At 41.5% G+C, this 27,978-nt stretch overlaps 1 protein-coding gene across 1 annotated transcript; it reads right to left on the reverse strand.

Annotated features, from left to right (window-relative positions):
* Positions 1 to 758: 758 nt before the first annotated feature.
* Positions 759 to 27,441, reverse strand: LOC108925439 (centromere protein F). The gene is made up of 16 exons (XM_018737363.2): positions 27,149 to 27,441; positions 24,583 to 24,792; positions 23,935 to 24,131; positions 23,598 to 23,698; positions 22,703 to 22,767; positions 22,340 to 22,607; positions 18,527 to 18,729; positions 15,967 to 16,092; positions 15,576 to 15,704; positions 13,680 to 13,802; positions 13,386 to 13,521; positions 8,472 to 11,749; positions 8,007 to 8,192; positions 6,895 to 7,696; positions 6,368 to 6,514; positions 759 to 2,567 (listed from the first exon to the last, which is right to left on the reverse strand). The coding sequence occupies exons 2-15, from the start codon at positions 24,742 to 24,744 to the stop codon at positions 6,375 to 6,377; spliced, it is 5,916 nt and encodes a 1,971-aa protein (XP_018592879.1). The 5' UTR covers positions 24,745 to 24,792; positions 27,149 to 27,441; the 3' UTR covers positions 759 to 2,567; positions 6,368 to 6,374.
* Between the last annotated feature and the right edge of the window lie 537 nt (positions 27,442 to 27,978).

A 27,978-nucleotide genomic window follows, 5' to 3' on the forward strand; every position in this document is an offset into this window, starting at 1 on the left:
AAACATTTAGCCAAAGATCTTCATTTAAAAAAAGGCAAAACGGGGGCTTTTTATGATGGCATAATAAAGATGTGTACTAAAACCAAAAGTATCTTTTGTATTTGCACTAAAATTACAATCGTTGGGGCTACAGAGAAATAATTCAGTATGAGTTTGCTCTATGGTCTTGATGTTCCAGTTAGGCCTGTTAGCAACAATGGCACCCACTACTCAGAGGCAAAAGGGGGCAGCAGGTAATAACAGTTAAGAACATGCTCCTGCAATCTGCTCTGGTTGTCAGTTTAAGGCCTATTTGTGCCACAGCTTTCCTGAAGAAATAACTTCCCATGGATTCTAGGTTTCCATTGAAAAACAAGGATTCTGAGACCAAATTAGGGATCTTTCATTCCCTACGCTACTTCTTTTTATTGACCTTGGACCAGTTCTTCAAAATGATGTAACCGAGTGCCCTGCTGCAGACATTGATCAGGCCTTGCCGTGGGACACAAGGGAGCAAGCGACTCACGGTAAATGTGGTAAAATTTTTCAAACGGAAGAAGTTATGACCACCTTCCCTGTGACCGCATGAACATAGCCATATAAGTACCACTGCAACACACACCAAAGAAATATCAGCACATGTAGATTCACGTGAAAATGTCAAGAAAACTAGGCAGAGTTTCATTTGTGCTGAAAAAGTTGTCTGAAGCTATAAATAAATAACCAAAAAGAATTCATTTAAGGTTTTATTTAGACTTGTATTTATTTAAAGCCATAACTGTAACACAAATAAATAAACAACAATCACAAAAAGAATAAAGTCCCACTCAAGTAACAGTACCTGGAAGGTGTCCCAGGATGTAAACTGCTAGAGAGGAACAGAACATGTGGTGCCGTGCCAAAATGAGTCACTCCCAACGTTTCCATGTGCTCTCAATATTCAGTACTCAGTCACATTTAAGCACCTTAATCTTTAGCATCTCCTGTTCCTTTGATCTCCTTAAACAAAGCTGTACCAATGTTGCCTAACAAGTGCAGCACATTTTTGGGAAACCCATCACTGCCTGCCATTTCTCAAGGCTGTTTGAACAAACTTCTACATCAGCAAAAAAAAAACCACAAACACGCACAGGTCATTTTGCTGCTGACCAAGGTATTCAAAGCTCATCTCCACTGAAGTGTCTTACTCCTTTGTCTCAAGTACATTTCGTCGCAGCAAAATCACAGCAGGCCAGTGCAAAACCAAGACTGAGCGACAGTGAAAAAATAAAAAGTTGAAAAGTGCAGCAAACATTTTACTCCTTAACAAGTTAATAGTCAAAACGTTTTCGTACACAGACCACGTCTGTTACCACAAAAGCATACACTGTATAGCTGTACACGTGAAACAAATAACGGCAGATTGGCTGTGTTATTGCTGATATGCCAGTATTTATCTACAATTACAGCTGGAAAACTACAGGAATATTCATTAGATTGCCTGGGTTAGAAATGTAACATTTACAAGGTTAAAACAGTCTAAATGTCAAAATCTTGTACGTACAAAACTATAGAATCAAAGTAAATATTACGTTGTTGGGTTGTCAAACATTAAGAAGTACATTTTGTAAGGCAGCATGTCTGTGTATGTCAGTCTTACAGCTGTGTTTTAGATGGTGTGTGTAAGTGTGTAAGTGAAAGACTGATAGAGTAAGAATAACAAACGCTGCAAACGCTGATCACCATAAATGGAGAGGAAAGGCAGTCTTAGTTAATGTGAGTTGACAGACGCAAGCACACACACACGCACACACACACAAGAATTCAACTCTCCTAACTGAAGAATGGTTACCGGAGAGTTGCTGTAAAAGAAAATATATATGTTTTACAAATACTCTGAATCAGAGTAAAGTAAAGCTGACCTTCGTTCCGATTCATTGAAAGCGCTGCACTTCCTACTAATGTTTTTCCTATTAACAAAATGGACTTAAATAGAAAAAAATAGCTTAACTTAGAAGGTGTGGCCCTACAAGCATTTATTTTTCAGAGCAGACAGAGCAAAACACCCCCAATTCCAAGACATTCTACCTGGAGTCCATCTGAAGATGACATCAAAAAGTACAATACGTACAAATTCTTAATTCACTTAAAAGTAATTCATGCAAAACTTTAGTAACATTCAAGAAAGAAGGAAGTAAAAAGCTTCATGAGGCAGGTAGCAGTAGTGTCTCTCCTGTAGTGACAGTAGCATGTGTGTTTATCGTTAAGGACAGGACCCTACAAAGAAACTCAATTTGGGTACAATCTTTCAACATTTAAAACGTGAGTGAAAATCATGGCCAAAACTGGTTACAGTTTCCATAAACTCGTGCCCCATGGCAAATGCACCTGTACAATTTTCTCCTTCAGAAGCCCTGAAAGGATGATGCATTTTACATTAACCTGAAATCACTGGCTGGTTGCAGCATCCAAAAAAAATAACAACCTGGCTGGGAACATTATCTGAGCAGCTTTGGTTGATGTATGCCCTGACTGCACTGTTCAATGGATGGAATGAAGGACCACAGTCTTCCGTTTCACCTTCTTATGCTGGATTTTGTTCTTCTTCTCTGTAGAACAATGACACAGAAAAACATAACAGAAAAAAACAGTTAAGTAATTAGAGAAACAGTATCTCCACTGGCTCCTGGTGTTAGCAGTATTTGAAAAACTAATTTTCAAAAATACAAACATTGTCCAGTTTATTTTTAACTGCATTTTGTTCACATATTCGCTTTTTAAATGTTCTGTTAATTGCAGAGCTCAAGCGACATGTGTTTACATGACAAGCTGATAGATGGTAATAATGTAACAAAAAAGAACTGATGTTTACAGCTCATGTCTGGAGTTCATATGTATGGTGGTCAGTGATAAGGAACACTGCATGTGGGATGAATAAGCAACAGCCAGTGTAAAACAAGAGTTTGTGGGGACAAGGTATTTTCAGTTATTTTAATTTAGTTCTAATGTATCTCAACAGGTAAAAAAAGAGGAGGGAGTTCATGTTGCCTGGATCAAAGATAAATCTGGCTCGAGTCCATAAACCCATCATTTTTAAACTTTCCTCCAATATCGATTCCAAGAGACTACAAGTGAGACATTTTGCCATGACTCACTCCAAGGACAACCAAGGAATATCCATTTTTATCACAACACCCGCTCAGAAAGGTAAAGGAGCTAAGGAAAGAACCAAGGAAAAGAATTTGGCCAGGGCTCGTAGTCTGTAGCAGTTGCCATGGATGCTTTCAAGGAAATGGCTGTTTCTGCTTCTAGTCATACAAGTTCACTGTCAAATGAAAAGCTTGTACCATAGAGGAAAGTGATGAATGTTATGTTTGTTTCAATGAGGGGTATGGAAGCTCAACTCGCAAAGCTGGATGATGTCAATGTCAAACTAAAGAAACTTTCGTCCTCTGTTGAAGCTGTTGAATCAAAACTTAACAGCCATGTGAATAACTTTGAAAGACGGGTGAGGCTAAATAGAGAGTTTCTGATAGCAAGGATTCAAATGAAACACTACCTTCCCTTGAGTGAAAAGTTGAGCAATACCAACTGAAACAAAACCTGGCACAATAATCTAAAAATCATGGTCTTGCCTGAGAATGCAAAATGGTACGCTATACTCAAACAAATTGATCTACAGAACAATTGCCTTCCTGAGAGGGTTTGTGGACCAATTTTGTTTATAGATGCCCCAACGGTGCATCTGGTCTGATCAGCACTGTGATGGCACGCCTGTCACAACCAGGAGTCGACAAGTCCCTTTGTAGAAAATTAAGACTGAGAAAGGTATATATGAGCATTAGAATGACGGGAATTTCTTTCTCTTTCCATTTAATGGACATTACAGTTTGTTCTCTGACATTGATGTGGGTCAACATGATAGGAGGTAAAATTAGGAAGAGCCTGCAGCTGGCACCAGCAGTCCATGCGGTGACCAACTGGTTTGTTAGATAGGTTCTTATTCATAACTGCTGCTTCTTTTGCATGGGTTGATATAGCTTTCTTTCTTTCTTCCTAAATTCATATTTTAGCCACCCAAAATAAGTCAATGTGATACAATACAACCATACTGTAATGGTGTAAATTCAACTATTCAAATTTTTCTCAAAAGCTTTAATTTGTGCTTTCTGGTCCACATGAGAAGAACGACTTCTCAAGTGTGTAATTTTACCTCCACAGGTAAAGTTAATATGAAACCAGTAGGATAACAACTGAATTTCGGAAGACCCGTTCACCTTTTTTGCAACTTCTTAGTACTATGTAATCACCCTCCCAATTTTCTAGTCCTTTGCTCTTGAGCTGTATTATGTACCTACAGATATTCACATTTTTTCTGTACACTGATTCTCTCTGTATTGCTGTGACGGTTATGTTCAGTTGTTAAGAAAATAAAATTGAGTAGTTTCATTTAATATTGATATATTCAAATTTTTTCTTTTTTACAGACTCTTGCCTGAAAATAAATTGAAATATGTCTGTGTTATTAAGCTTTTAATGACTGGATAAAAAAGAAAGCTAAAAATAGCTGTAAAAAAAACATCCCTACAGTTGTGTCATGAATGGACTACATTTAGCTGATGCTTTTCTCCAAAGCAACTAACAATGTTAAGGTTACAGTTATTTAACCATTTATACAGCTGGGTATTTTTTTTTTTTCACTGGAGCAATTCAGGGTAAGTATGTTGCTCAAGGGTACTACAGCAGGAGATGAGGTTCAAACCTGCAACCTTTAAGGTTCAAAGGCAGTCACTCTAACTACTACACTACCAGCTGTCCCGGAGTAAGAAACAGAACTAAACAGGGGATTGTGGGAATGTCATAATTTTTGTCTTTCTGAATTAGTTCTAATTTTGATATTGTTTGAAGTAAAAAAAAAATTAAAGTCAGAGTTTTCATTTATTATATTTACTTTATCTGAGATTTTTGCAGAACCTAACCTGTCAAAAGACTGACATCTGGCCATCTGTATTACTAAACTTTTACTAATTCTGAATTAGTGATAAACATTACTTAATCTTTACTAAATCTAAAATCTAAAATCTAATCTAAACTTTATTTTTAAGCAAATCAAGACTTCCTACTCTGTTGTGTCTGCAAGGTAAAGAAGCAGTGTAAATTCACGTTAAACCAGCTAATGTTTACAATTATAGCAGATGGGGAAAACATTAAATTCTTATGCATTATGCAGGCTGTACTAAAAGTAAACTGCCAAGAAGAAAAAAATGGCAAGCTAACAGGTAACACCAATACTGTCACCTTAAACAAAATAAAATGGCTGTGTTCTGGAAAATATTTAAAACTGTAGTTCTGGGAGGGATTATAGTAAAGGTCAGAGAAAGAGAAAAAGTGAAGCATGAACATCACAGGCCTTCCCATATCTGGCAGCACACCCACATGGGCTCGGTAAAGCAAGATATGTAGCTCAGCAAGAAACTGCGATGGCACAGTTGCTTCTCACTTAAAAACTGACATATTGTCTATAACAATATGAATGCAGTGAATTTTTTTTTTAAATATAATGAACATTTTATGTATAACAATATATGCATAACTCTCAATATATCAATGGAACTGTATTTAGTGTTATATTATGGAGTAGAAAAAATGACAAACCCTGTATTTGTACGTAAAATGGCAGCATGATCACCATGATGTCAAAAGGGGGAATTATGGCAATTTCGGTTCTTTAAACATCACCAGGTAGGAGGAATTTCAGAACTGCATGGAGGGAGCAGATAAACTGGTCTCTAGATTAATATTTGGATTAACAATAAAAATACTGTACCTTTTTCAAAATATTTATGCTACTAATCATTATAAAATTACCCTCCAAACCTTCTGGTCTCTTAACTTTCAACAAAGACATCAATGTACGTTTTATTTTCCCTTTTGTTTTTGCAACACACAACTGAAGACATTCTGAAGTCCTATCTGGGGTGTATATTAACTAGCATTTGTTTTAATTAAATCTGATCTAATGTAAATTAAGGTTGCAAGAGTTAACGCACTGGACCAAAAGAAGGATGCTGGTTCAAATTCCTGGAGGACCACTACCGTTGTATGCTGAATCAAGGAACTAAGTAGACAGAAGTGCAAAGGTGTACACAAAGCAGATCTCATCAGATAAAAGCGTTGTATGAATTAATAATGTAAATGCCCCTAAACTCCAGACCACAATTGTGTTTATGTGTCCACTAGCATTCAATGGCTTGCTCCCTCTTTTGCTGCAGAAATGGACTAAACGGTTGTTTAACTTATATCAGTCAACCCCACATTATGCAAAGTTCCATGAATATCTGTACATATGTTGATTTACTGTATCTGTATGCAACTCCATTACAGATGTACTGTGGATGTGAAGACAGACCTCTGTTTCAGGGTTCCAGCTCATCTTCTGCCTGTTGTCTGTCCCCTTCTTCCTGCTGTCTCAGGACCAGAGGCAATGTGGAGGTCCCCAGGAGTCCCCTCCGCAGGACATAGGGACATGCAGGGCCACTCGGAATGTCAGCAAAACCTGGAAGGTGAGACAGTGATCACTCTCACACACACATATGCAGCATCTTTTGCATCGGCATTCTTATTGTATGACTATTGACCTTCACAGAAACAACTAAATTCCCTTACAGAGCCTGTCCACGTAAAACACTGCACCCATATAGGACTACATTTATCAACCGTACATTTGTATACATTCAAACCTATTTACGTTACACTATAGACATGTAACCTCCATAATACTACTAACATTTTAAACAGAATTTACAATGTACTGGGATATACTGACCCTCCAATACTGTAGATACCTAAGACATGGCTATGAGTCCCACTGTGATATAACATCCCATTTCTAGTGTAACATGACCATGTAGGGTGTAGTTTTTGCAAGACACCTACCCTTCATGACGACCTCAGGTAGCCCATAGGGCTCATACTCAGTGTCATCAAAAGCAGCTGACATGTGGCTGCGGTGCCGACGTATCCTCTCTGCCAAGTGAGCGGGGTCAACAGGGAAGGGGAACGACCCGGCCAACAGTGCTCTGTTCGCTAACTTTGATGCAGCTGCAGATGACAGTGGTGGAGACTCCGTGCTATTGTCCGACTCTTCGCCAGCTTCCATATTCCCCTGCTCCCTCAGATTTTCAGGTTCTGTCTGCGTGCCAATTTGGAGCATTTCCTGAGCACCAGCATGGACACTCAAATCCAAAATATGACTCATGTCCTCAGTCTGGGTTCCCATGCTCCTCACCTCCTTCCCTGGCCCACAGGGGTACTCGCTCTTCTTCACAGGATCTAAAGGAGAACCTGCAGCCTGAAAGGTGGAATCAATCTTCATGAACTCAGCATCTTCCACAGCATATGCTGGATTTCCCTGATTACTGGTAACTTTGGTGTGGAATTCAGCTTTAACTGTGCCTTCAGTGTGACTGTCTACACAGAGACTTGGCATAACATAGTCCATTCTACCGTCAGCGGGTTCCACTTTTATTTTTCGGTAATCTGCACTTCTTAGCACCTGCTGCCTTGGTCTGAGCTGGATGGATTCTCTGGTGTCTTCTTGGTCGCCACTGATAACATGTTTCCGATGACATCTATCAGTAACATTGCACTGTGCCACTTCTCTCACAAACTCAGCATCTCTATGAACCACTGCTTTGATCTGGGGGTTTTCAGGAACATGACCATACTTCGCTGACACCTGAAAAGTAAAACGGGAAAGCAAGGTGAAACTTAGTGGGCATGATCATTGTAAAGCTGCTCAAATAAAGCAAGCTTTTGGTTCTCCTGCTGCTTTTCAAAAAAAAAAAAAAAAAACAAAAGCATAAAAGGAAGAAGAATTATCTTGCATATAAAATCGTTTTACAGACTGTAAACTAGCACTTCAGAGTAAATCTTCTGAAAATAGCCATAACCTGAAGTGCTAGCGGAGATCTCCCTGCGTCACCTGTGTCTCTTCTGTCTTCATGAAGCAGCACAGGCTCTGCTTTGGGACCAGGCGGCTTTCTCACCTGACAGGAGAGCAGCAAGTGGTCTTCACGTTGCACCACTACTGAACCTTTGCCAGTGTGGATTGTTGGCTCCTCAAAGAACTCGGGTGTGACAGAGTCTCCTGTCATTTTCCACACCTCCAGCTCTTCTGCTTGCCTCTGATTCACCTCAGTTAAGATGGAGAGCTGGGACTGCAGCTCCAGCAACTAGAGCCACCATGAAGTAAAATAATGATTTTTACATTCCAATCTGTGTACTATTTTACATAATAAGAGCAATATGAATGAAAATTTCAAACTGTTAATGAAATTATCTCTGCGAAACACTTACAAGCAGACAAATATAGAAATTTCTAATGTAATGGGTATTGAAAAAGAGCGTGAATTTTTTCAGAACAGGAACTTTAAAGAGAAACTTCTAAGTTTCTGTCATGCATTTGTATTTTTGTTCAAAAGAGTTGTCAGCATCTACAAGAAATATCCCACCTGCTGCTCCAGAAACTTGATCTGCGGTGAGGCGTTTTTGTGCTTGTCCTCCCCCAGGCCAGTCTGTGTGCTGCTAGCCTGGACTCCCTTGGCTTCTTCGAGCTCCCTTGCAGACATCCTCGAAGAGACCACAGGTAGTCCTGCCTCCTGCTTGTGTTTCTGCAGGCTCTCCCTTGCCTGAGACGCTATCACAGAATCATCCAGCAACCTGATGGCATCATTCTTCTTCTGGGATGTTGCATCATGGCACTCATTTACCATCTGGGCCACCTGGGCATCTGCAGTTTCCAGATTCAGTCCACTGGTCTCAGGGACGAGACTCTGAGCAGAAGATGGTTCCAGAGACCTTTGGGTAATTGTGTCTTTTCTCTCTTCACTCAGAACCACTTCTTCTGCAGCTGTTGATTGAACAAGCGCTGGACTCAGACTCTCTGCAGCATGTGTAGTATCACCACCACTGTTCAAACAACCCATCCACTTCTGCAGGCCCTCAGTGATGGCAGGAATTTCCCCCCATTTATCAGGTGGACAAACTGAGAAAGCCCAGGACCTTAATTTCCTATTTTCAGCTACTAATGCATTAATAGTATCAACGCATTCTTGAACATCTGGAAAAATCCCATCTGTGTTTACCAGAACGCTACTTTGATGCAATGCTCTTCCATCTGCAGAAATGCTCTCTTTTACTTTATTTTCTCCCCCCAGTTCAAGGGGGTTTAGCAAAGTCAATTTTGACTCTCTATCTTTGATACTTTCACAGTCTGAAGTGACAACAGTACTTTGCTGGCTGCGGCTTGAATCCACCTCCTCCGTATCCTGATGTAGTTCGAATAATCTGTCCTGGTTCATTTGAAATTTCTTCTCAGACCTGTCTGTAGACTTTCTGTTTGAGTCATTCTGAAGGTTTAGTATTCTTCCTTCTTTCTCTGAAAGTGCCTGAAGCTTCAATTTCAACTCTTTGTTCTCAAGCTTAATTAAATACAATTCTTCTGTTAAGATCTTAATGTCACTGACTTTATTCTCTTCACTAGTTTGTTGTATTTGTTGTCTAACCTCTGTCACTTCTTTATTCTTTGACATGAGTTCATCAGCCTCTTTCAAATCTAGTGGGTCCAGGACCCTCTCAGCAGGATGCAGTTCATCTGAATACCTCTTGGTGACACCACCAACGTTTTCATCGTCATTAACTGAGCTCTGCTGGATCGTTGAATCTAAACATTGCTGTTCTTGTTTGCTACCACATGTAACTACTGCTAACTGACACTTTTCATTCGCAGTCTTTTCATGTACAACCTGAGTCTGGACTGCCTTGAACTCTTCAGCTAATCTTTGTGTGGCCATGTCTTCAGTGAGGCCACTTTTGTCTGCACCTACTTCACCCGATTTCTTCAAAGACACACAAGCGTCAAGCTTCCCCTTCAGTTCTTCACTGTCAGCCCTTAAGTCGCAAAGAGCTCTTTCCAGATTCTGCAAGTCAGCACTATCATCACACAGCCCCTGGTGACTAAGAGATGTTATCACAGGCTGCAAAAGCTCAGGATCCTCCAACATGCTGCTAACAACTTTATTACCTATTATGGCAAGTTCACCTTGGCAGTCTGGTGTGACCATGACATTTTCCATGGATTTAATCTTGTCAGTACCAACCTGTACCATCACATTGTGCTTCTCTGATTTTAATGCATCTATCTGGCCCTGATAGTGCTGCAGTTCCCCCTCCAGTGTGAGGATAGCATTGTCTCTGTCATTCAGCTCTTTCAGCAGGTCCTCGATGTGGCAGCTCTGTCTCTCAAAGGCAAGTGTGAGCTGCTTTGTCTGACTGGTCACCTGGCCCTGCAGGGTCTCCAGCTTGCTCTGGGCCTGTTTAGCCTGGCTTGCCTCCCTGTCCCGCTCCACCTGCAGAGCCTTGCAAGCTGCTCGAAGGCATTCCACTTCAAGAAGCAGCTGGACAGTCTCTTCACTGTATAGACCTTCCTTCATCTCTGCCTGCTTCTCTTTCCTTCTCAAAGGGCTCTCTAGATTACCCTCTGTTTTCAGTTCAGGTCCCTGAGTGTTGGTGCAATACATTTTATGCTTTATGCTGTGTGGCTCAGAGGAAGAAGATGAATGGTCATGTGATGATGGCAGTATGCCATCTACTGCAAAGACAGTATTACTGTTGTCATTAGAACGCTCCTTGCTGTTACCCATCAACAACAAAGTGCCTAAAGGGGCATCTCCAACCTCGTCATTCTCACCGCTCCTTTTCTTTTCCCCTTGCAGCTCTGCCTCAAGCTCTGTAATCCGATCTGCGAAAGCTCTCCTTGCCTCCACCTCCTGTTCTTTCGCTTGTCTCCTCGCTTCCTCCTCCTTTCTTCTGTCCTCTTTCTCTTTCTCTCTATCATCTCGTTCTTTCTTGAGCTCCAATTTCAGTTCTTCAATTTCCACCCTGAGAGAGGCATTCTGCTCTTTCATGTCCCTTTCAGTCTCTTTCCACTCCTCCACTTCTCTGCTTCTTTGCTCCAGGGTAGCCAAAGCCTCACGAAGCCTTGCAGTTTCAGCTTGCTCCTCCTCCAGCTGTTTCTCCAGCTTCCCGCTTTCATCTCTCAGCTCCTGAGTTCTCTTTCGCAGTTGCTCCACCTGAGAGGAATGTTTGCGGCACACCTGCTTGAGCTTGGTCCTGGCCTCTGTCTCTGCCCTCCGTTGGGTCTCCAGGTCCTCCAACCTCAACTCCAGCTCTTGTTTTGCCTCCTTCAGCGCATCACAAAGGGCCAAGTTCTCAATTTTCAGGTCCTGCAGGGAGCACTGGTCTTGTTTGCCCTCAAAATCTTTTATTTGACTATCACGGCAAAGGCCCTGTTGTTCCAATTCTTCCTGATTGGTCTTCTCTCTCATGGTATTGTTCCATAAATTTTCAGATACTTCAATATCACATGTGCTGTATTGATTTATCATCACCTTGCACTCCTCTTTAATGTCACCATCCCTCTCGTCCTGATACAGCCTCCTCTCTCCTTCACCCTTTGATCTTGTTGTTGTTTTGGACCCAAACTCTACCATGTCATTGGCATCAATGCCCTCCCCTGGCTCTCTGTCAGTGGGATACCTTGCCCTGTCTGTACTGCTCGCCCTCTCATCCAGCTGTTCTTCCTTCAGACCATCCTGCTTTGGGCCCTTCTTCTGTGAAAGTAGGGGTCGATGAGGACGTTCGTGGTGGGCAGTAACTGAGATGGGGAAACAGTCTCCAGCTGGGGTGAAGCGGGCAGGCACCACTGGAGTGGCAGGGGCAGCATGCTGGGCTGCAGCAGAAGGAACCAATAACAATTAAAAATGCAGTTTGGCTGAAAGAAAAGAACTCAGAACCCAGTCAGATCCTTATAAATTTCAGCACATGGTCATGTAGAGATGCGTTAGTCTGCGCAAGAATATGTCTAATATCATCATGATTTATTCATGTTCTTTGTCAGAACTATAAAACTGAGTTTCCGGGTATAATTCTGGTTTGTAGTTGCACAGCTTTCTAACTTTACTTGTCCATCTTGCTGGACAAAGAGGATGGCAAAATAAGAGCCACGCACTACACAGAAATTAGCATGCACGAAAAATAGGAAATATTTCATACCAAACCCACAGACACAATGCTTCATGGGAAAATCCTTGCATGGATCTCAGCAATATCCAAATACATCAGTGTCATTACAACCTACACACCTTAGAAAAGATGCTCGGCAGTGATTCCTTGTTTTGAGCATACAGCCATTGCCCAGCAGGGGGCAGCAGCAGAACAGTCATAGCAGAGAAGAACGTGCTTTAGAAGGATACCTAATGCATGTGTCACAGGGAATAACAGTCATATAGACTGCATGAACAGCAAGGCACTAATCACTTCAGTAATTACCAAGCAGTGTCACTTAGCACTGAGACATGTCTCATTTAAAGTCTCCATAATTCAGTCGTGAGAACAATGCTAATGACTACTGCTTAGGTCACGCTCTTTCAATTTGCCAGGATGCCCTGCCTGGTGAAGACTGGCTGTTGTATTGAATGTTCTTCATTTGTAAACTATCTTTCTCACCGATAAACTTAATATTGTTTAGAAATGGCTTTCTAGCATTTCCCCTGTTTGATAATAACAACTGCTCATGTCTTTTCTCCTTGGCATCATGATAACAAAGCTCCAGACTAGAGGTGGTCACACTTCCTGATGATCAAGTGCATCTGATTAACAGTACACACACACACACACACATTTTCAGAACCGCTTGTCCCATACGGGGTCACGGGGAACCGGAGCCTACCCGGGAACACAGGGGCGTAAGGCCAGAGGGGGAGGGAACACACCCAGGACGGGACGCCAGTCCGTCGCAAGGCACCCCAAGCGGGACTTGAACCCCAGACCCACCGGACAGCAGGACTGTGGTCCAATCCACTGCGCCACCGCACCCCCCCTGATTAACAGTACCTGCCTGCTAATTACTTTCTTAATTCCTATGGAAGCAGTAAGGACACATTTTTTCCCACATTTTGGCTCACTTTTTGTTGAATGAATAATGACAATGAAATGTGTTATGTGCTGTCAGTTATTTGAGCCTAAATTTGCATAATTATAGAAGCTGGTGAGAATTAGATGGTTGTTATTTATGCCCTCATATGGAAAACCATTGAAGTGAATGAGAGTGTACTTTCATTCTCACATGACTATGTGTTTGAAGAGCAGTCATAGGAAAAGGTGTGGAAATTATTCTTACAGGAAATGTAATGCTGAAGGAACTGGTAGTACCACTTGGAATTCTTAATAACCTCACTGACAAATGCACAACAGATATCATGGACTCCACCTGGACTCTCTAAAAATGTCTCTGTCACTGCTGAAGTACATGCTCTAACCTGCTTTTTGGCCTGAGGGTCTATAAATGCGTCACAAGCCCTCCTCACCCTGCAGCTCTGCCAGCAGTTTCAGAGCCTCGTTTAGCTCCTGTGTCAGCCTCTTCACTTCCTCCTCCACGCCTTTGGCCCTCCTCTCGCTCTGCTCCCGGCTCACAGCTAGGCTGTCCTTCTCTCGAAGTGCCTCCTGCAGCGTGGTACATATCAGAAGGTCAAGAGCAGCGCAGACTGATAACAGTCTGAGATTTACACTGCAATGACTGTATGTCACAATAGGACAGGGGACTCAGAAACATGTCCTGAGAACGAGTCATTCAGAAGCACAGGGTGCCTGCAGACACCTACCGTCAGCTTGGCTTGGATCTGTGCTTCTGCCCGGCGACTCTCCTGCAGCTCTTTCTCTGCACACTGCTGTTTCCCTTTTACCGTGTCCAGCTCTTTCTCCACAGCCTGCTTCTGTAGCAATATCTGAGCCGGACATTGAGGAGAGAAGAGGAGGATGAGGATGGAAAATAAAGTACAATTTCCTTCAGGATCAATAAATAACAAAGCATAATCGCAAATTCACAGAAAATTTGGGCAAAAATCAGCCATTATAGGCAAAACAAAAAACATGGGATACAATCAATGTAAAAGAACAGTGTGATTTATACAAAATACTCCAAATATTCTGTCAGAATAAGGTGCTTTATAGTTGTCCTGTAGTAAACCTGTGATCACATCAGTGAAATGTTGCCACTCAGAATGAATACAGGCTTACTTATCCTCCGCACATATACTGTCACTTTCTATTATTATGGATAATTGATCCAAACATTGTATATGGTTTGCCCTTGTTCCACAGAAAGCTATTAGTGATTTCAGAAACTGGGCATTTCACCCAAATTTTACCCAACATTGCATGCATGAGTAATTACTGCTTGGGTGTACTCCAGTCATTTTAGCTGTACAATAAAAAGCCAAAGTCTAAACACAGAATAACCGGGCTACTGTGGCCAGGCACTAATGAGAAGTACTACAGTAGTGTCAGGTGGAAATATGTGCAGAAATCCACTTTGAGAAGTCAGTGTTCAACGGCACTTATTTCTGTCTTTCTGCATCCTCTTTCCCTCTGCTGTTTTTTCCACAATGTCTTACAGAGTCATCTAAGTCTGTGCACTTCCTCCTACTACCCCCATGGGCACTTTCTGTCATTCTGTCACCTCCTCCTCCATCCCCACCCCTATCACTGACATGTAAATCATGGGGAAGTTTGTATCTCACGTTACGCATGAGACCAAACATGTTTTAAATAAAATCACATGCAGGTTACCTCTTTGGCCTTGAAGGTTTAGTATTCCTTTGAGAGAAACAGACAAACGAAAAAGAAACTATAAGCAGAAACAGATGAAAAGATAGAGACAGAAGTGATGAGTAACATTAGTTCACTGACCTCTGAGGCACAGAGTTCCCTTTGCAAGAGAGAAACAGAAATATCAGCGGAAGAAAGGAGAAAAGAGAGAGACAGCAAGACAAGAAACATGTTTCTAAACAGTCCTGCATAATGCAGATACTTCAGATTCCATCACAGAGAATGGAGGCCAAGGAACCAGTTCCTGCTTCACAGTTCACATGTACAGTGGTGCTTGGAAGTTTGTGAACCCTTTAGAATTTTCTCTGTTTCATGCAAGTCCTAAAACTATATAAAGAGAACCCAGTTAAACAAATGAGACAAAAACATTATATGTGTATAATGTTATATGTGGGGGGTGCGGTGGAGCAGTGGGTTGGACCGGGTCCTGCTCTTCAGTGGGTCTGGGGTTTGAGTCCCGCTTGGGGTGCCTTGTGGCGGACTGGCGTCCCGTCCTGGATGCGTCCCCTCCCGGATGCGTCCCCTCCCGGATGCGTCCCCTCCCGCTCCGGCCTTACGCCCTGTGTTACCGGGTAGGCTCCGGTTCCCCGCGACCCCGTATAGGACAAGCGGTTCAGAAAATCTGTGTGTGTGTGTGTTATATGTATCCTTCATTCTATGTGTGAGAGCAGTGTTTCCAAAACACTGTATCTTTTTCTCTTGTTCCTATACAGGTTGTATGCATGTACCTTATCCCACTGCCCTCATGGATGATATGATACAAGCTTTGTCAAGGCATTTAATTTGAAATCCTCATGGTTCACTGTGTACTTCCTTCTTCTCATACTTGTGGGTCAATGAGTAAAGTGACAAGTCATATCTGACTTTGAAAGTGTGTGAATGGTGTATACCTTGTCACATTGTGCCTGTAATGTGTTATGGAGGGCCTGGGCTTGCTGGACCTCCTGCTTCAACCTGCTGATCTCCTGCTGCTGCTGCCTCTCCATGGCCTGAATGTCTCTCTGCAGCTCCAGCAGCTCCTGCAGTGTTTTCACCACAAATGGGACACGGATGAGTTACACACGATGGCTCTCTCAGAATCCCCGCGGCGAGAACAAAACACAGTCACGGTCTACAAGCTGATACAGCCTCTGCAATGCATTTGGCAGCAAGTCTGTTCAGTTATGGAAATCCCTGAAATGTCTGAGTGATTATACTGTGTAGCTTCTGTGAGTGGTAGCTATATTTCCTCTGTTCAATATGCAGGCACACAAGTCACAGTCATGAACAGTCATAACTCACCCTTTGGTGCTCTTTCTCCAGTTTTTTCCTGCTCTGTTCCGCGCTGAGTCGGCTGCTCTCTGCATTCTGCCTCTGACAGCTCAGTTCCTCCTGCAGCTGCTTCACCCTCTGCTCTGCAGCCTGAGCCTGAACAACAGGTCTAGGATCAGTATCTGACACAATAACCCAAATGTCAGTTTCTGACACAACAGGCCTGGGATCAGAGTTGAGCCTCAAAGACCAATGGTAACAATCTGGTCCTGAAGGGTAGCAATCCAACAAGTTTTAAACAATGCAAAATACTTTTCATTAGCACCTGGTTTACACTCAGATGTCACATCAAGTAACACATTAACCAAAAGTTTATTTCAATAAAGCAATTACAAAGTAAGGCAAAACAAAGCAACTGGCACGCATGGTCATTAAGGACCATCTCAGCTCTACAAGAAGGGTGTATGTGTTTTCATTTTAATTTGCTAGCCTTACCTCTTCATCCTGGTATCCATCAATCTTAAGAAACAATTTAAATATCACTGCTATGCTGATGATATCCAGATCTTCCTCTCCTTTCCACCTGGAGCATGAGACATCTCCGCGCGCATCGCTGCCTGCCTGTCGGACATCTCTGCATGGATGTCTGATCACCACCTACTTAATCTCTCCAAAACAGAGATCCTACACCTCCCAGCTGGCCTGTCTTCTTGTCACGATCTCTCGATCAAACTGGACAACTCACTCATTTTGCCTACCTCCTCAGCTAAGAGTCTGGGAGTGACGATTACTCAAATCTATTTTTCTCTCAGCACATCGAAGCCACAACCCAGAACTGTAGATATGCATAACATCTTTCTCCTGATTTCTGCACAACATCTGCAGGATCCATCCCTACCTCACACCAGACTCTGTCCAACTACTTGTCCAGGCCATGGTGACATCCCGTCTGGACTACTGCAGCTCTCTCCTGTCTGGCCTTCCTGCTGCTACCTTCAAACCTCTACACCTGATACAGAACGCTGCTGCCCGAGTTGTGTTTGAATTTCTGAAGTGTTCCTATGCATCTCCCCTCCTCATCTCTCTGCACTGGCTTCCTATAGCTGCCCGGATCAAATTTAAGACCCTGGTTATGGCCTACAAATGCATCACCAGAACTGCTCTCAGCTATCTACAAGACCTGATCAACCACTACACCCTAAGCAGACTGTTACACTCTTACCCCTCTGCTCGCTAGGTGATCCCACACACAAAACATAAAGCACGGAGATTCTTGGTTCTGGCTCCGTTGTGGTGGAACGACCTTCCCCTCTCACTCAGAACTGCTGAAACTCTGTCCACATTTAAAAAGGGTCTGAAAACTCACCTCTTCTAGACTCACTTCGCCCATGATCTCTCAAGCTCTTGTAAGGTGTAAATGTTCATGCACTATAACTTTGAGGTCATGCCCAGATAAGCCTTTACGCAGCTACTCTTGTAATGTACATAAATGTTTCTATGTATCAAAAAAAAAATCATAGGAAGGTGATCAGAAATCATTGATATTCTGAAAGTTTCATGCAGCTACTCGTGATGAACATCGGTGCATATGGTGGAAAGAAACTAACTGTACTTAAGAATCACACGCCTGCAACTATCTCTTTCTCCTAATGTAATGCACAAATTGTATTTTTCTATGACATGTACATCGCTTTGGAGAAAAGTGTTTGCTAAATGAATAAATGTAAATGTAAATTTAAGCAAGAAGTGTTTCATTTTAATGAATCAAGTAACTGTTCAGCATCTAAACAGGTATTTCCTAAGTACAGTATACAAAAAAAAGTTAACAGGTACAAACATTCTGAAAAAGTCAGGCAGACAGCAGGACAGAAAATAATCCTGGCAGGCTGTGTGCTTTATGCCTAAGTTCGATACATTTTATCTTGACCTTCAAACTGTACAGAATGCTGCATTTTGGCAGTCAGCCTAAATAAACAGCTTTCTTCAACAAGTGAACAGTTGCTGATAGTTGCAGTAACCTGTACAGGAAATCAACACTGTAGCCCCCATCTTAGAACCACGGTATGTAAAACAGAAGGACAACTTGCATTAAACAACAATGTGGACATGTGACAATGTATGGCACAGCCTGTAGCACTGCTGTCTCATAATGCCTGTGTTGTGCGAGAGGACATGAGTTTGATCCCCACTCAATCTGTGTCGGGTCTGAATGTTCTCCCTGTGTCTGCTTGGGTTTCTTCCCACAGTCTGAAGACATGCTGTTCAGGTGGTTTGATGACTTCAAAATCACCCACAGAGAGTGAGAGAAAATGTGTTCCACTGGTATATAGGTGAGTGAGTCATTGTAAGTAGTGTATCTAGCAGTGTAAGTTACCTTGGGTGAATAAGGTGTGGGCTGATAACACTATATAGAGTTCACTGGAAGTTGCTTTGGAGAAAAGTGTCTTCTAAATGAAGTAATGTAAACTATGTGAATTGGCAATACATACTTTGGGATCCCCAAAACAAAGGTTACAGAAGTCTTGCTCCTGCAGCCTAATGCACATAGGAGCTTTTATTGAAACCAATATTCCCCATGTTGCTACCATACCCTGTTGCTCTCCTTCTCCAGAGAGGCACTGATCCGAGAGAGCTCCTCTCTGGTGCGGGTCAAGGTGTGTTCACGGGTTGACAGCTTGTCCTGCACCTCCAGCAGTCTCGCCTCCGAACTGTGGCGCTGCTCTGAGGCTACACGCACCTCCTGCTTCAGGGACAGGACCACTGCGCGCAGTTCCTGGATCACTGACTGCTGGTCTAAGACAGTTAAAAAGACCATGGGACTTATGGGCTGGTAAACATTGTATACTCAAATCCTTAACTTTACAGCAGTTCTGACAATAGTAATTTCAGTGGTTAAGGGACTGCATAAAGTATCTGTGGTTAGTGAATACAATCTGTCACAGCTTCTAAATGCTTCTTCTCTGGAAATTTCTTTTTAAAATTACATCTTCATTTTCCTGTATACCTAATTTTAACCAATTTGTATTGAGAACAATTTTTTTTTTTTTTTTTTTTACATAATATTAGTTTGCTAAATTAGTTGTATTTAAGCCAAAAAGATATTTTTTGTTTTCCAAACCACTGTAAAAAAAAAAAAAAAAACAGCTAACACTCAGTTATCTGAAAGTGACAAAATATTATCCATCAGATCAGTTAGTTTGGTTTGTTGTGAATAAACAATTTCTGGAATTTTATTTCCCATGTAGCACCGTAGCAGCTGGAATAAGCAGAGCATTGCTATTTCAGGGTCACCCGGTATGTGTCAAGGTGCCATTCTAGAACATGCACGCTATTCTTCTCACATCTCTTTCACATACACAGAAATACACAAAGATAAGACAATGAACCAGTTCAACAATGACTTTATTTTTCTAATGCTAAGGCGTTCAAAAAGAAGGTCCCTTCACCCTTCCCTCACCTTCTGGCCAACTCTTTTTGCTTGCAGAATTTACATATTTACAGTAAACAGACTTTCCCCTCACTCTCTACACTCTTTCTGCCTGTCTTTGCGGGGTGAGACATTACCCTGACCGCAACAATGGTGGACGACCACAACTGTGAATGGCTGAACCAGCTGGAAAACAAAGAAAGGCATTCATGTCCAGCATGCTGAGCAAACACAGCAGCATTCTCTTTTACGGACAAACACACAAGTGCAAGCACTCACGGCCCTGGTTCCAGTGTGTGTGAAGGTCAGTTAGATTGCTGTTAGACTGGCCATTATAATTATTATAGGTGACCAATAAACAGAAGCGTGAGACTTTGCAAAAATTCAGGTACAGACCAAAATATGGGCGAATGACTGTTCCTCCATGTAATGCTTAAAAATTACATTGCACTCGCTCCTTATACACATTAACTCATAGTCTCAGCTTTACACAGGAAACCCCAGCCTTACCCTTCTGTGGAAAAATATGCAAAAATGGACTTTTGCATATCAATAATGTCTCTGAACACAGAACATGCCAACTGAGGTTGTGTGCATACACCAGCGCTCTCCTAGGTGACTCATGGCAACACCAGATATCCCGGTATCTAGTTCCCTGTCAAATTGTCTCTTATTACCATTAATATTATGTACAGAACTGCATAGTGTACATTAGAGTTTAAACATTTTTTGTTGCCATTTCTCATTTATTTTTGTCAGCAATTACAATGCATTTTTATCATTTTAAATATTATTGTTTTTTAGGAATTATGATTTCATCTTTCACATGTTATTGTTTCCCCACGTCAGTTTCCTCAACTCCCATGGAAGTCGTCCCTCCACTGTAATAATACATTCAACAAATGCTGACAGAGGTTGTTGCTCAATGAGCTGGAATCTGTGAACAAAATCTGTGCAGATGTTTATAAGAGAGAACCATCTGGCAATGTTTATGTGGCTATATTTATGGGAAGTGTGTGTCTGTGTGTGCGCGCGTGTGTTTGCGAAGTTCTACAGAGTCCTGCTGAACAGGAAAACTCCCACAGAGACACTCTCCAAGGGGAACGGAAGCCAGAGAGTACAGGATACAGGACAGGAGTGTGCAAACAGGGAAAAGACAGCCCTGCCTTCCAGATCACCAATCACAAGCGCTGCTCCACAATAAGTGGGCCAAAAACTAATGTCACAACAGTAATGACACGCCTTACTTTGGAGGGGCCTGCCTTTGGGGATAACCCCAATCAAAATAGAAAAATGTTGAGGCTGTAATAACGACACAGGAGAAACGTTTATTTCCAATGTAGAATAATATCAAAAGACAAACACTGCAGCCCTGAACTTTTCCTGTTCAAACATAGATGTCAACATACACCCCCCTCCACCTTCTGTTCTGAGAGATTGTGTGCATCACACCCTACTGTTCCTCTCCCTCCATCACGAACACCCAAAGCTGAGGGAAGATGATAACAATGTGGCTGAATTCATGCCGCAGAGGAATTATTAGAATCACCATACCCAGCAAACACTTACATAAGGCAGACAGACAATAGGCTATTACACACCAGCTCCCACCAACTACCCAGCATTACCTACAGGAGCACTGTCGTAATAAAGTGGAAGAACATACTCTACTGTAACAAACAAACTAAAGTTTCAGATCACTAACATTAAAATATTACCGAAGGTGGCAGGAGGCAACAAAAAATAATTAACTGTAACTGACACAGTTCATTTATGCCTACCCTTTCAACAAGGGAAACCTTTCAAGGCCCACTAATATAAACTCTTTTGTAAACTCATATAAACTGTAAAACTTCTACGCACAGAAAGTTGCAGTTCATTTTGATTGCAGACATCTGTGTATTTTAACTATTTTTTTATTTAGCTGATAAAGTTTATTTAGTTGAGTCATTTTTATTGGACCAATTTGATCAAGAGCACTACGGCAGGAGCACAGATAGGAACCTGGGTCCAAGGAGGGGAAGGCAGCAGTCCAAACCGCTACACGACCTGCTCCTTTAACAGGAGCTCATTTTTACATTAGAGACAAACCATTAAGTTAAAGTTGGCACCACGTGTACAGAGACTTTTGTACTGCTAGCTCCATCCACTGCTCGGACAGTTCTGGCCCAGTTCGCCGGTCAGTTTCAGTAGATGCTCAGGCCAATTAAATTTCTTGTGGTTTTAACCTTTGATGCTAACAATCAAAAAAGCAAGATGGATTGATTTACTGTGGCTATATTAAAATCATGCGTTTTGCATGATGTACAGTAAACAGCCTAGAAAATTTCTTGACATACGATGTTCTCATTTAAATCTGATATCATACTACCATCCACCACCTGTGTAGTCTTATACATGGTTACAGCAACGTTTACCTAAGGGTTGGCCAACATAGGGCCTACATTAACCACATCAACTCAAAATGATACAAGAATGGAAGATTACAGCATGACTGAAAAACATTGGATTTTGTATTTTTTAGCACAAATTTAAAATATAAAATAAAAAAAAATCTTACTTTGGGGCAGCAGGTTAGATCTCCAACCTTTCAATGTTTCTGATTGAAATACCACCTACTACTATAGTGCCCTTGAGCAAGGTACTTACCATAAAATTTTTTCAAAACAAGTTAGTCAGCTGTATAAATGGGTAAATCGTTGTTAGCAACTTAACATTGTAAGTCAATTTGGAGTCAGCTAAGTAAATAAACGTTAATGTACATTGTAATAAAAATCCTAAAAAGCAAAATTAATTATTTTACAGTTATGAACTCTTTACATTTATAATGATAAATAAAAATAATTTCATAAAAAATTAAAACTTATCAATACAAATTGTACTGATAAATTTATCAAGACAATCTGGCTCCAAAAGTTACTTTTGTAAAACTCCTTGGATTACAAAAAACAAATTCCATTATGTCTTGATACTCACCATCATTCTCTTTTCGGAGATTATTCTCCAACCTACAGTCCCCTGGGCTCTGAGGATCAATGGCTTCACTCCTAGGCTGTGACAATGAAAGCGAACTTCCCCTGGGGATGGAAGGAGCATCGTCTTGTTCCCATGGAAAAATGGCTGAAGGAGTTGAGGAATTCAGCTGGCGGCCTGTTCGATGAACGGGCGTGCTGGTATATGGTTGTGGGGGAGACGACACTCCGTCCACTGGCAGTCTAGGGCTGTGATTGCTGAACTGCAGCTGCTAAAATGAGAGAGTGACCTTTAAAGCCTACAGTTCTCGTAAAGCATTTGAAGCTATTTGTTCCAGAGCTTCAGAAGATTAAAATTAGCACTTACTCGGATGTGTTGCGCTTTGATGTCAGTGTTCCCTTTATGCCTGTCCCTCTCTTCCCATCGAGAGCCTGTGAATCAGTGTCAGTGATCAGAGAGAGGTAAATCAATGTGAATAACAGCAAATTAAATTATTCACACTACATGTCATATATACAGTTGTTTCCACTATACTGCAATAAATGTGTTCCTATAAAACTTCGCATTATGGTAAACCTGGGGAAAATGGGGTTAGAACCAGACCACTCAAAACTTAAACAAACTTGTAATTAACTTTAATAACAATCCAGATAATACCGCTTGCAGTTTAAAAACATGTTAAATCATAATAAATAAAAAATGCTACATTAAATATAGAACTTTAATGTGAAAAAGTGAAGACAGCTTGAACATAACACTGACTCCTTTATGCCAACTGCACAAACAATATCACTTGTTTCATGACATTCAAGATGCTTTACTGCCTCAAACTTTTCTTTAAGTGTTAAAGTTTTTCTTTTACACTCACAACCTGAAATTTTATCACCAGCATGCTTCTTAGGTTCTTCCTTGTTCTTCTTCCACTTATGCATTTTTTGGCAATAAAAAAGATTTTATGAAAATAACAGGAAAATTGTGGAGAACCTCACAATCAGCACTTCCGAAACAAAGTGTGTGTGAAAACTAAGTGCCAGGTGTATTGTCATGAGCATTCAGCTGTGTTACATTCAGCTCATTTACTCTGAGAAAACGTAAACATGTTGGGGAGAAGATCATGTATAAACCAACGCAAGTTTTACATGATACTGACACAGTTCCCTAATTTACCAATTCCGTAAGACGCACTTCTCATTATGAGAACTCACATAGTAGCAGAAACGACTGTATATATGAAAAGAAGGACAAACTCATTTTTTTGTACCGTGGTCCCTTGAGGAGGATATAGTCGAGCACGGTGTGGAGAACAGTGCCGAGTCCCCTGAGCTGCTGGCATTCTCCAGCTTCTCAAGCTCTGCCTCCAACCTGGGAATGAGAGATAGCGCAATTCTCTATGTCTAAAAAGTAATCAATATTCTGAAATACCAAAGACGAAACTACTTTATATAAGCTTCTTGTTTTACTTTTTTCTTTCTAACAAAGTTCACTTTGTTTATTCTACTGAGGAAGCTTCACAGGAATGATCTGGAGCTTTCAAGGTGTTGTCCAAACCCAAAAGTGGATACAAAAGGATCCCCCATGAGATGCCACCCGCCTCTTACCGTTTGACCTCCTGTGTCAGGGTATTAGTGAGCGTGCGAGCTGCACCCAGCTGTCCCTCAAGACTGCACACCTGGGCCTGCTTCACCTGCAGCTCCTGGGAGAGGCGTTCACGAGCTTGGAGCCCTGCCTGAGCTTCTTCCCGGGTGCTCTGTAGCTCCCGTTGCAAAGCCACCAGCTCTGAGCGCACCTCATCGTACTATAGGGAGGCAGACAGACAAAGCGGAGATAGAAAAAATGCCACACCCTTCAACCATTACCAAGTGTGTGAGTTTTCCTGGTGCACAAGTGGTACATTCAGTCATTTAGCAGACACTTTTCTCCAAAGCAACTTAAAATGTTAAGGTCACAGTTATGCACCCATTTATACAGCTGTGTAATTTTAGTGAAGTAATTTAGGCTAAGTGCCTTGCTCAAGTACATTACAGCCAGAGATAGGGATCAAACCTGCAACCTTTGGATCTAAAGGCAGTAGCGCTAACCACTACACAACAACTAATATCTGCTTAAGTATCAAATAATGCACTGTTATACAATTTACAAACATTTACCCAGACATTTTCAAGACAAATGAGAGAAACTGTGTGCAACACATGCCCATACCTTGAGTGTAAACTATGTCTAAATGAGTGTCACCATGTCACACCTACCTTGACTTTCTCCTTGCTAAGGGCAGTCTCCGCACTGTCTAGTTTTATCTGCCTCTGTTGCTTCTCTCGCTTCAGTTGCTCCAGCTGGGCTTCCAGCTGCCGTACCTTCTGCAGAGCTCGACCAGACAGCCCAGCTGTCCAGTCTTCCGTCACCCAACTCATCGCCAGTTAAGTTCACAACTGGAAATCAGTGCATCGTTCCTGGGAGGGCTGAGATTTGCAGAAACCAAAATGAAGCCAGTGTCAAGGTTGCAATACCCAAACTACATGCAAAGCAACAGGCAGATGCTACTCTGTGAGCCAGCCAGTGGCATATGTGCCACTCTGTGTCTGCACATTAACACAGCTACCTGAGCGGCAACGCTACCAAACTTTACTACACCAGCAGGCATCTGCAGTTGGACCCATGCACAGCGTGTTGTTTATATCTGTGTTTCTCTTGTGCAAGTCAGTATGACTCCATCTCTGTCTGTGTAACCATAGGAACATAATGGCATGCAGTGGAGCAACCCCTGTGCTCTGGGCTTTCAACAGGCAGCTGGGGAAATCCTGGAAAACTTTACCACAACAACAACAAAAACTAACTACACATTCGTTGTATGCGTCAGTCATCACAGAGATTCCATACTTTGTTAAGAACTCAACACACCTGATCTTTTGCAATTCAGCAAAGAGACTGCTGAAAGCCAGATCAAGAACTGCAAATCTTTATAATCTGAAATAAGGTCATATAAGAGCACACCCAATTGCTAGCAGCAAAATGCACATGGAATGAAGACGATCAAGAATGGGAATCAAGATTCAGCTGTTTCTAAGTTCAAGTCACTCAGCATGAAGACATGCACCGAAGGCTAAAGCCGTGAGATTCAGGAGGTCTACAAACACACATGCAAGCACACGCACAAGCTTACAGAATCTATCGAGGATGAAAACAGGAAAGGAGAAAACTATGAAAATAGAAAAATTATGAAAAGTTAAAAAAGTAAGGTACACTCAAAAAAATGCACTGCAGTTACACATAACCCGAGAGCCATTCTAGCTTTCTATCAGACATATTAGAAGATTTCCCAGAATCTGAACTGAGCTAAACTTTAAAAAACTATATGAATTTTTATTATTCAGTTGGGATTTCACTTATCCTCATCTCAACAAAACTCACTAAAATCCTACTTTTAGAGTTAATAACTATTTCTTCCTCTTACTCCAAAACACACCGACCCATATAGGTATTCATTACTGAATACCAAATAGCCAGAGGCTGCCACAGGTATTTAGATTCCTCATTATTAACCTATATATGCAATTTCCTCAGTGACAGGCACATGTCAGTGACACATTACATTACAAATGTAGCTTTATTTTTCAAGCTATTCTGATTCAAGCCATCTCCACAGCTTCTTTCCTGAAACGTACATAAATGTAGTAATTTCCAAATTGCTTTCAATTGTGCTGTTGTATATTATATGCACTGCTGCTCGTGATTGCAGTGCGTTATCGTCTTATTTATTTTGTACATGGCAACTGTTTTGTGTCTTGTTATTGTCTTGTGTTTTGTGTTGGCACCGAATCACAACAGTTCCCATATGGTATATAGTGGAAACAAACGTGTTCTGAGTTCATGTCCACAATACATTGTACTAAGGTATTTACATAAAGAAAAACTGACACAAAAATCTAATACATAATCAGTGGCTGCAGTGTTATATGCTCAATAAAAAACACAATAAACATAATACTGCAATACACACACACACACATTGCCAGACAGTGTGTGCAATTGGAGGTCTGTATAATGTGTGACTGCGCCGTGAAAGTTGACACACATGTGGGAGGGTCCTTTCTGCCAAACACCATTCGCACTGCTGTCGTCACCTGCCGATCAAGAGATGCACATCCAATCAGAACGCACGCTTTGTGTCGCGCTGCGGAGGCGGGACGTAGAGCCATTACAAATAACATTACATTATTCTTTCGCGCTGCTGGGTGCTCGTGAAGGTTCTTGTTGAATAAATATACAATGTACAATGCAACAGCGTAACGGCATCTTAGGCCTTTCATTATAAATGACACATTTTCTCTAATGTTTTGTTATTACAAGTAAGCCATCTATTAAACAAATTTAATTTGTATGTGGAAACTAAGTCTAAAAACTAAAATAGCCGAACGGTTCATAACCATGGCATGGCGCGATGTCTTCATCCAGATAATTTTATGTGTGTAAGCCCCAAATGAGGAGTGGTAACACTCCGGAACCGCTATTTAGCGTGTCTTTCATATAATAAACACCGCAAACTCAACTGGAAACGCGTCTAAACTCCTACAGTGATGTGTCCGCCTCACGCTGTGTGTATTTGCGTGTGTGTGTATGTTTTAAATTATCTGAAATCACTAGTGCCACACAGTAGTGTAAAATGAGCTCTCATTATTATATTCTTTTACTACCTATGTACCAACTGAATTACCATCCCCGGCATCGCAAAAGTCTCCGGCGCGTGTCATAACAATGAAAACTCAGGTCAAAAAGGGTGTTTTTTATTCAGCTGAGTACAGTACTCGGTTCTCCTACCTTCCTTCTCTGTCTGACGTTCCTCTCCCTTCAGTTTTGTTATAACGAGACGTGTGTGCGTCCCAGAGCACGCGCTGCTTTGGCTGCCTCAGTTTTCCCGCGAGTCCTTTTACCGTTCGCTAATTAAACACCGCAGACAGAAGATCCGGACGCACACACTAATTCTTCTCAGGCCGGCGCCACGCGCAGGCGGGCGGCCGAGCTCGTGATGCCAGCGGAACACGCAGTCGGGCTCGCGGAGCCCGTCGAACGCGCTAGGCTAACTCGGCTAGTCGGGGCTCGCACGAGGCGGAGGTCTGTGACGTACGAGACAGATGTGTGTGAGGGACGTTTTTTATGTCATGAAGGAAAAGAGTGACGACACCTGGCGGGAAAACGGGAAGAAGGAAAACTAAGGACAGAATAGGGACTGTATTATTATTATTATTATTATTATTATTATTATTATTATTATTGCTTTTGTTAATAACAACAGTAGTAATACTACGTGCTGCTACTGATAATAAGAACAACAACGATAATAATAATAATAATAATAATAATAATAATAATAATAATAGCTCTTGAAGGGTTTAATCAAGAAAACCACAAGAAAATAGTACTAATTATCATAAGAAGCTGCGTTCAGAGTTACGATAGCTGTGTTTATCAGTCACTCTTTTTAGTCTTTTAAATTTACCTAATCTAATTGTGTTGGACTATACAACAACACTAATAATAATAATAATAGTAATAATAATATGATAATAATAATAATTTATGATCTTAAGTTCGGAAGATGTCTATTACATTACATTTTCACAGAGAAAACCAAAGTAGACCGCACTGTA

This window comes from Scleropages formosus, chromosome 13, assembly GCF_900964775.1.
Source record: "Scleropages formosus chromosome 13, fSclFor1.1, whole genome shotgun sequence".
NCBI classification, from domain to species: domain Eukaryota; kingdom Metazoa; phylum Chordata; class Actinopteri; order Osteoglossiformes; family Osteoglossidae; genus Scleropages; species Scleropages formosus.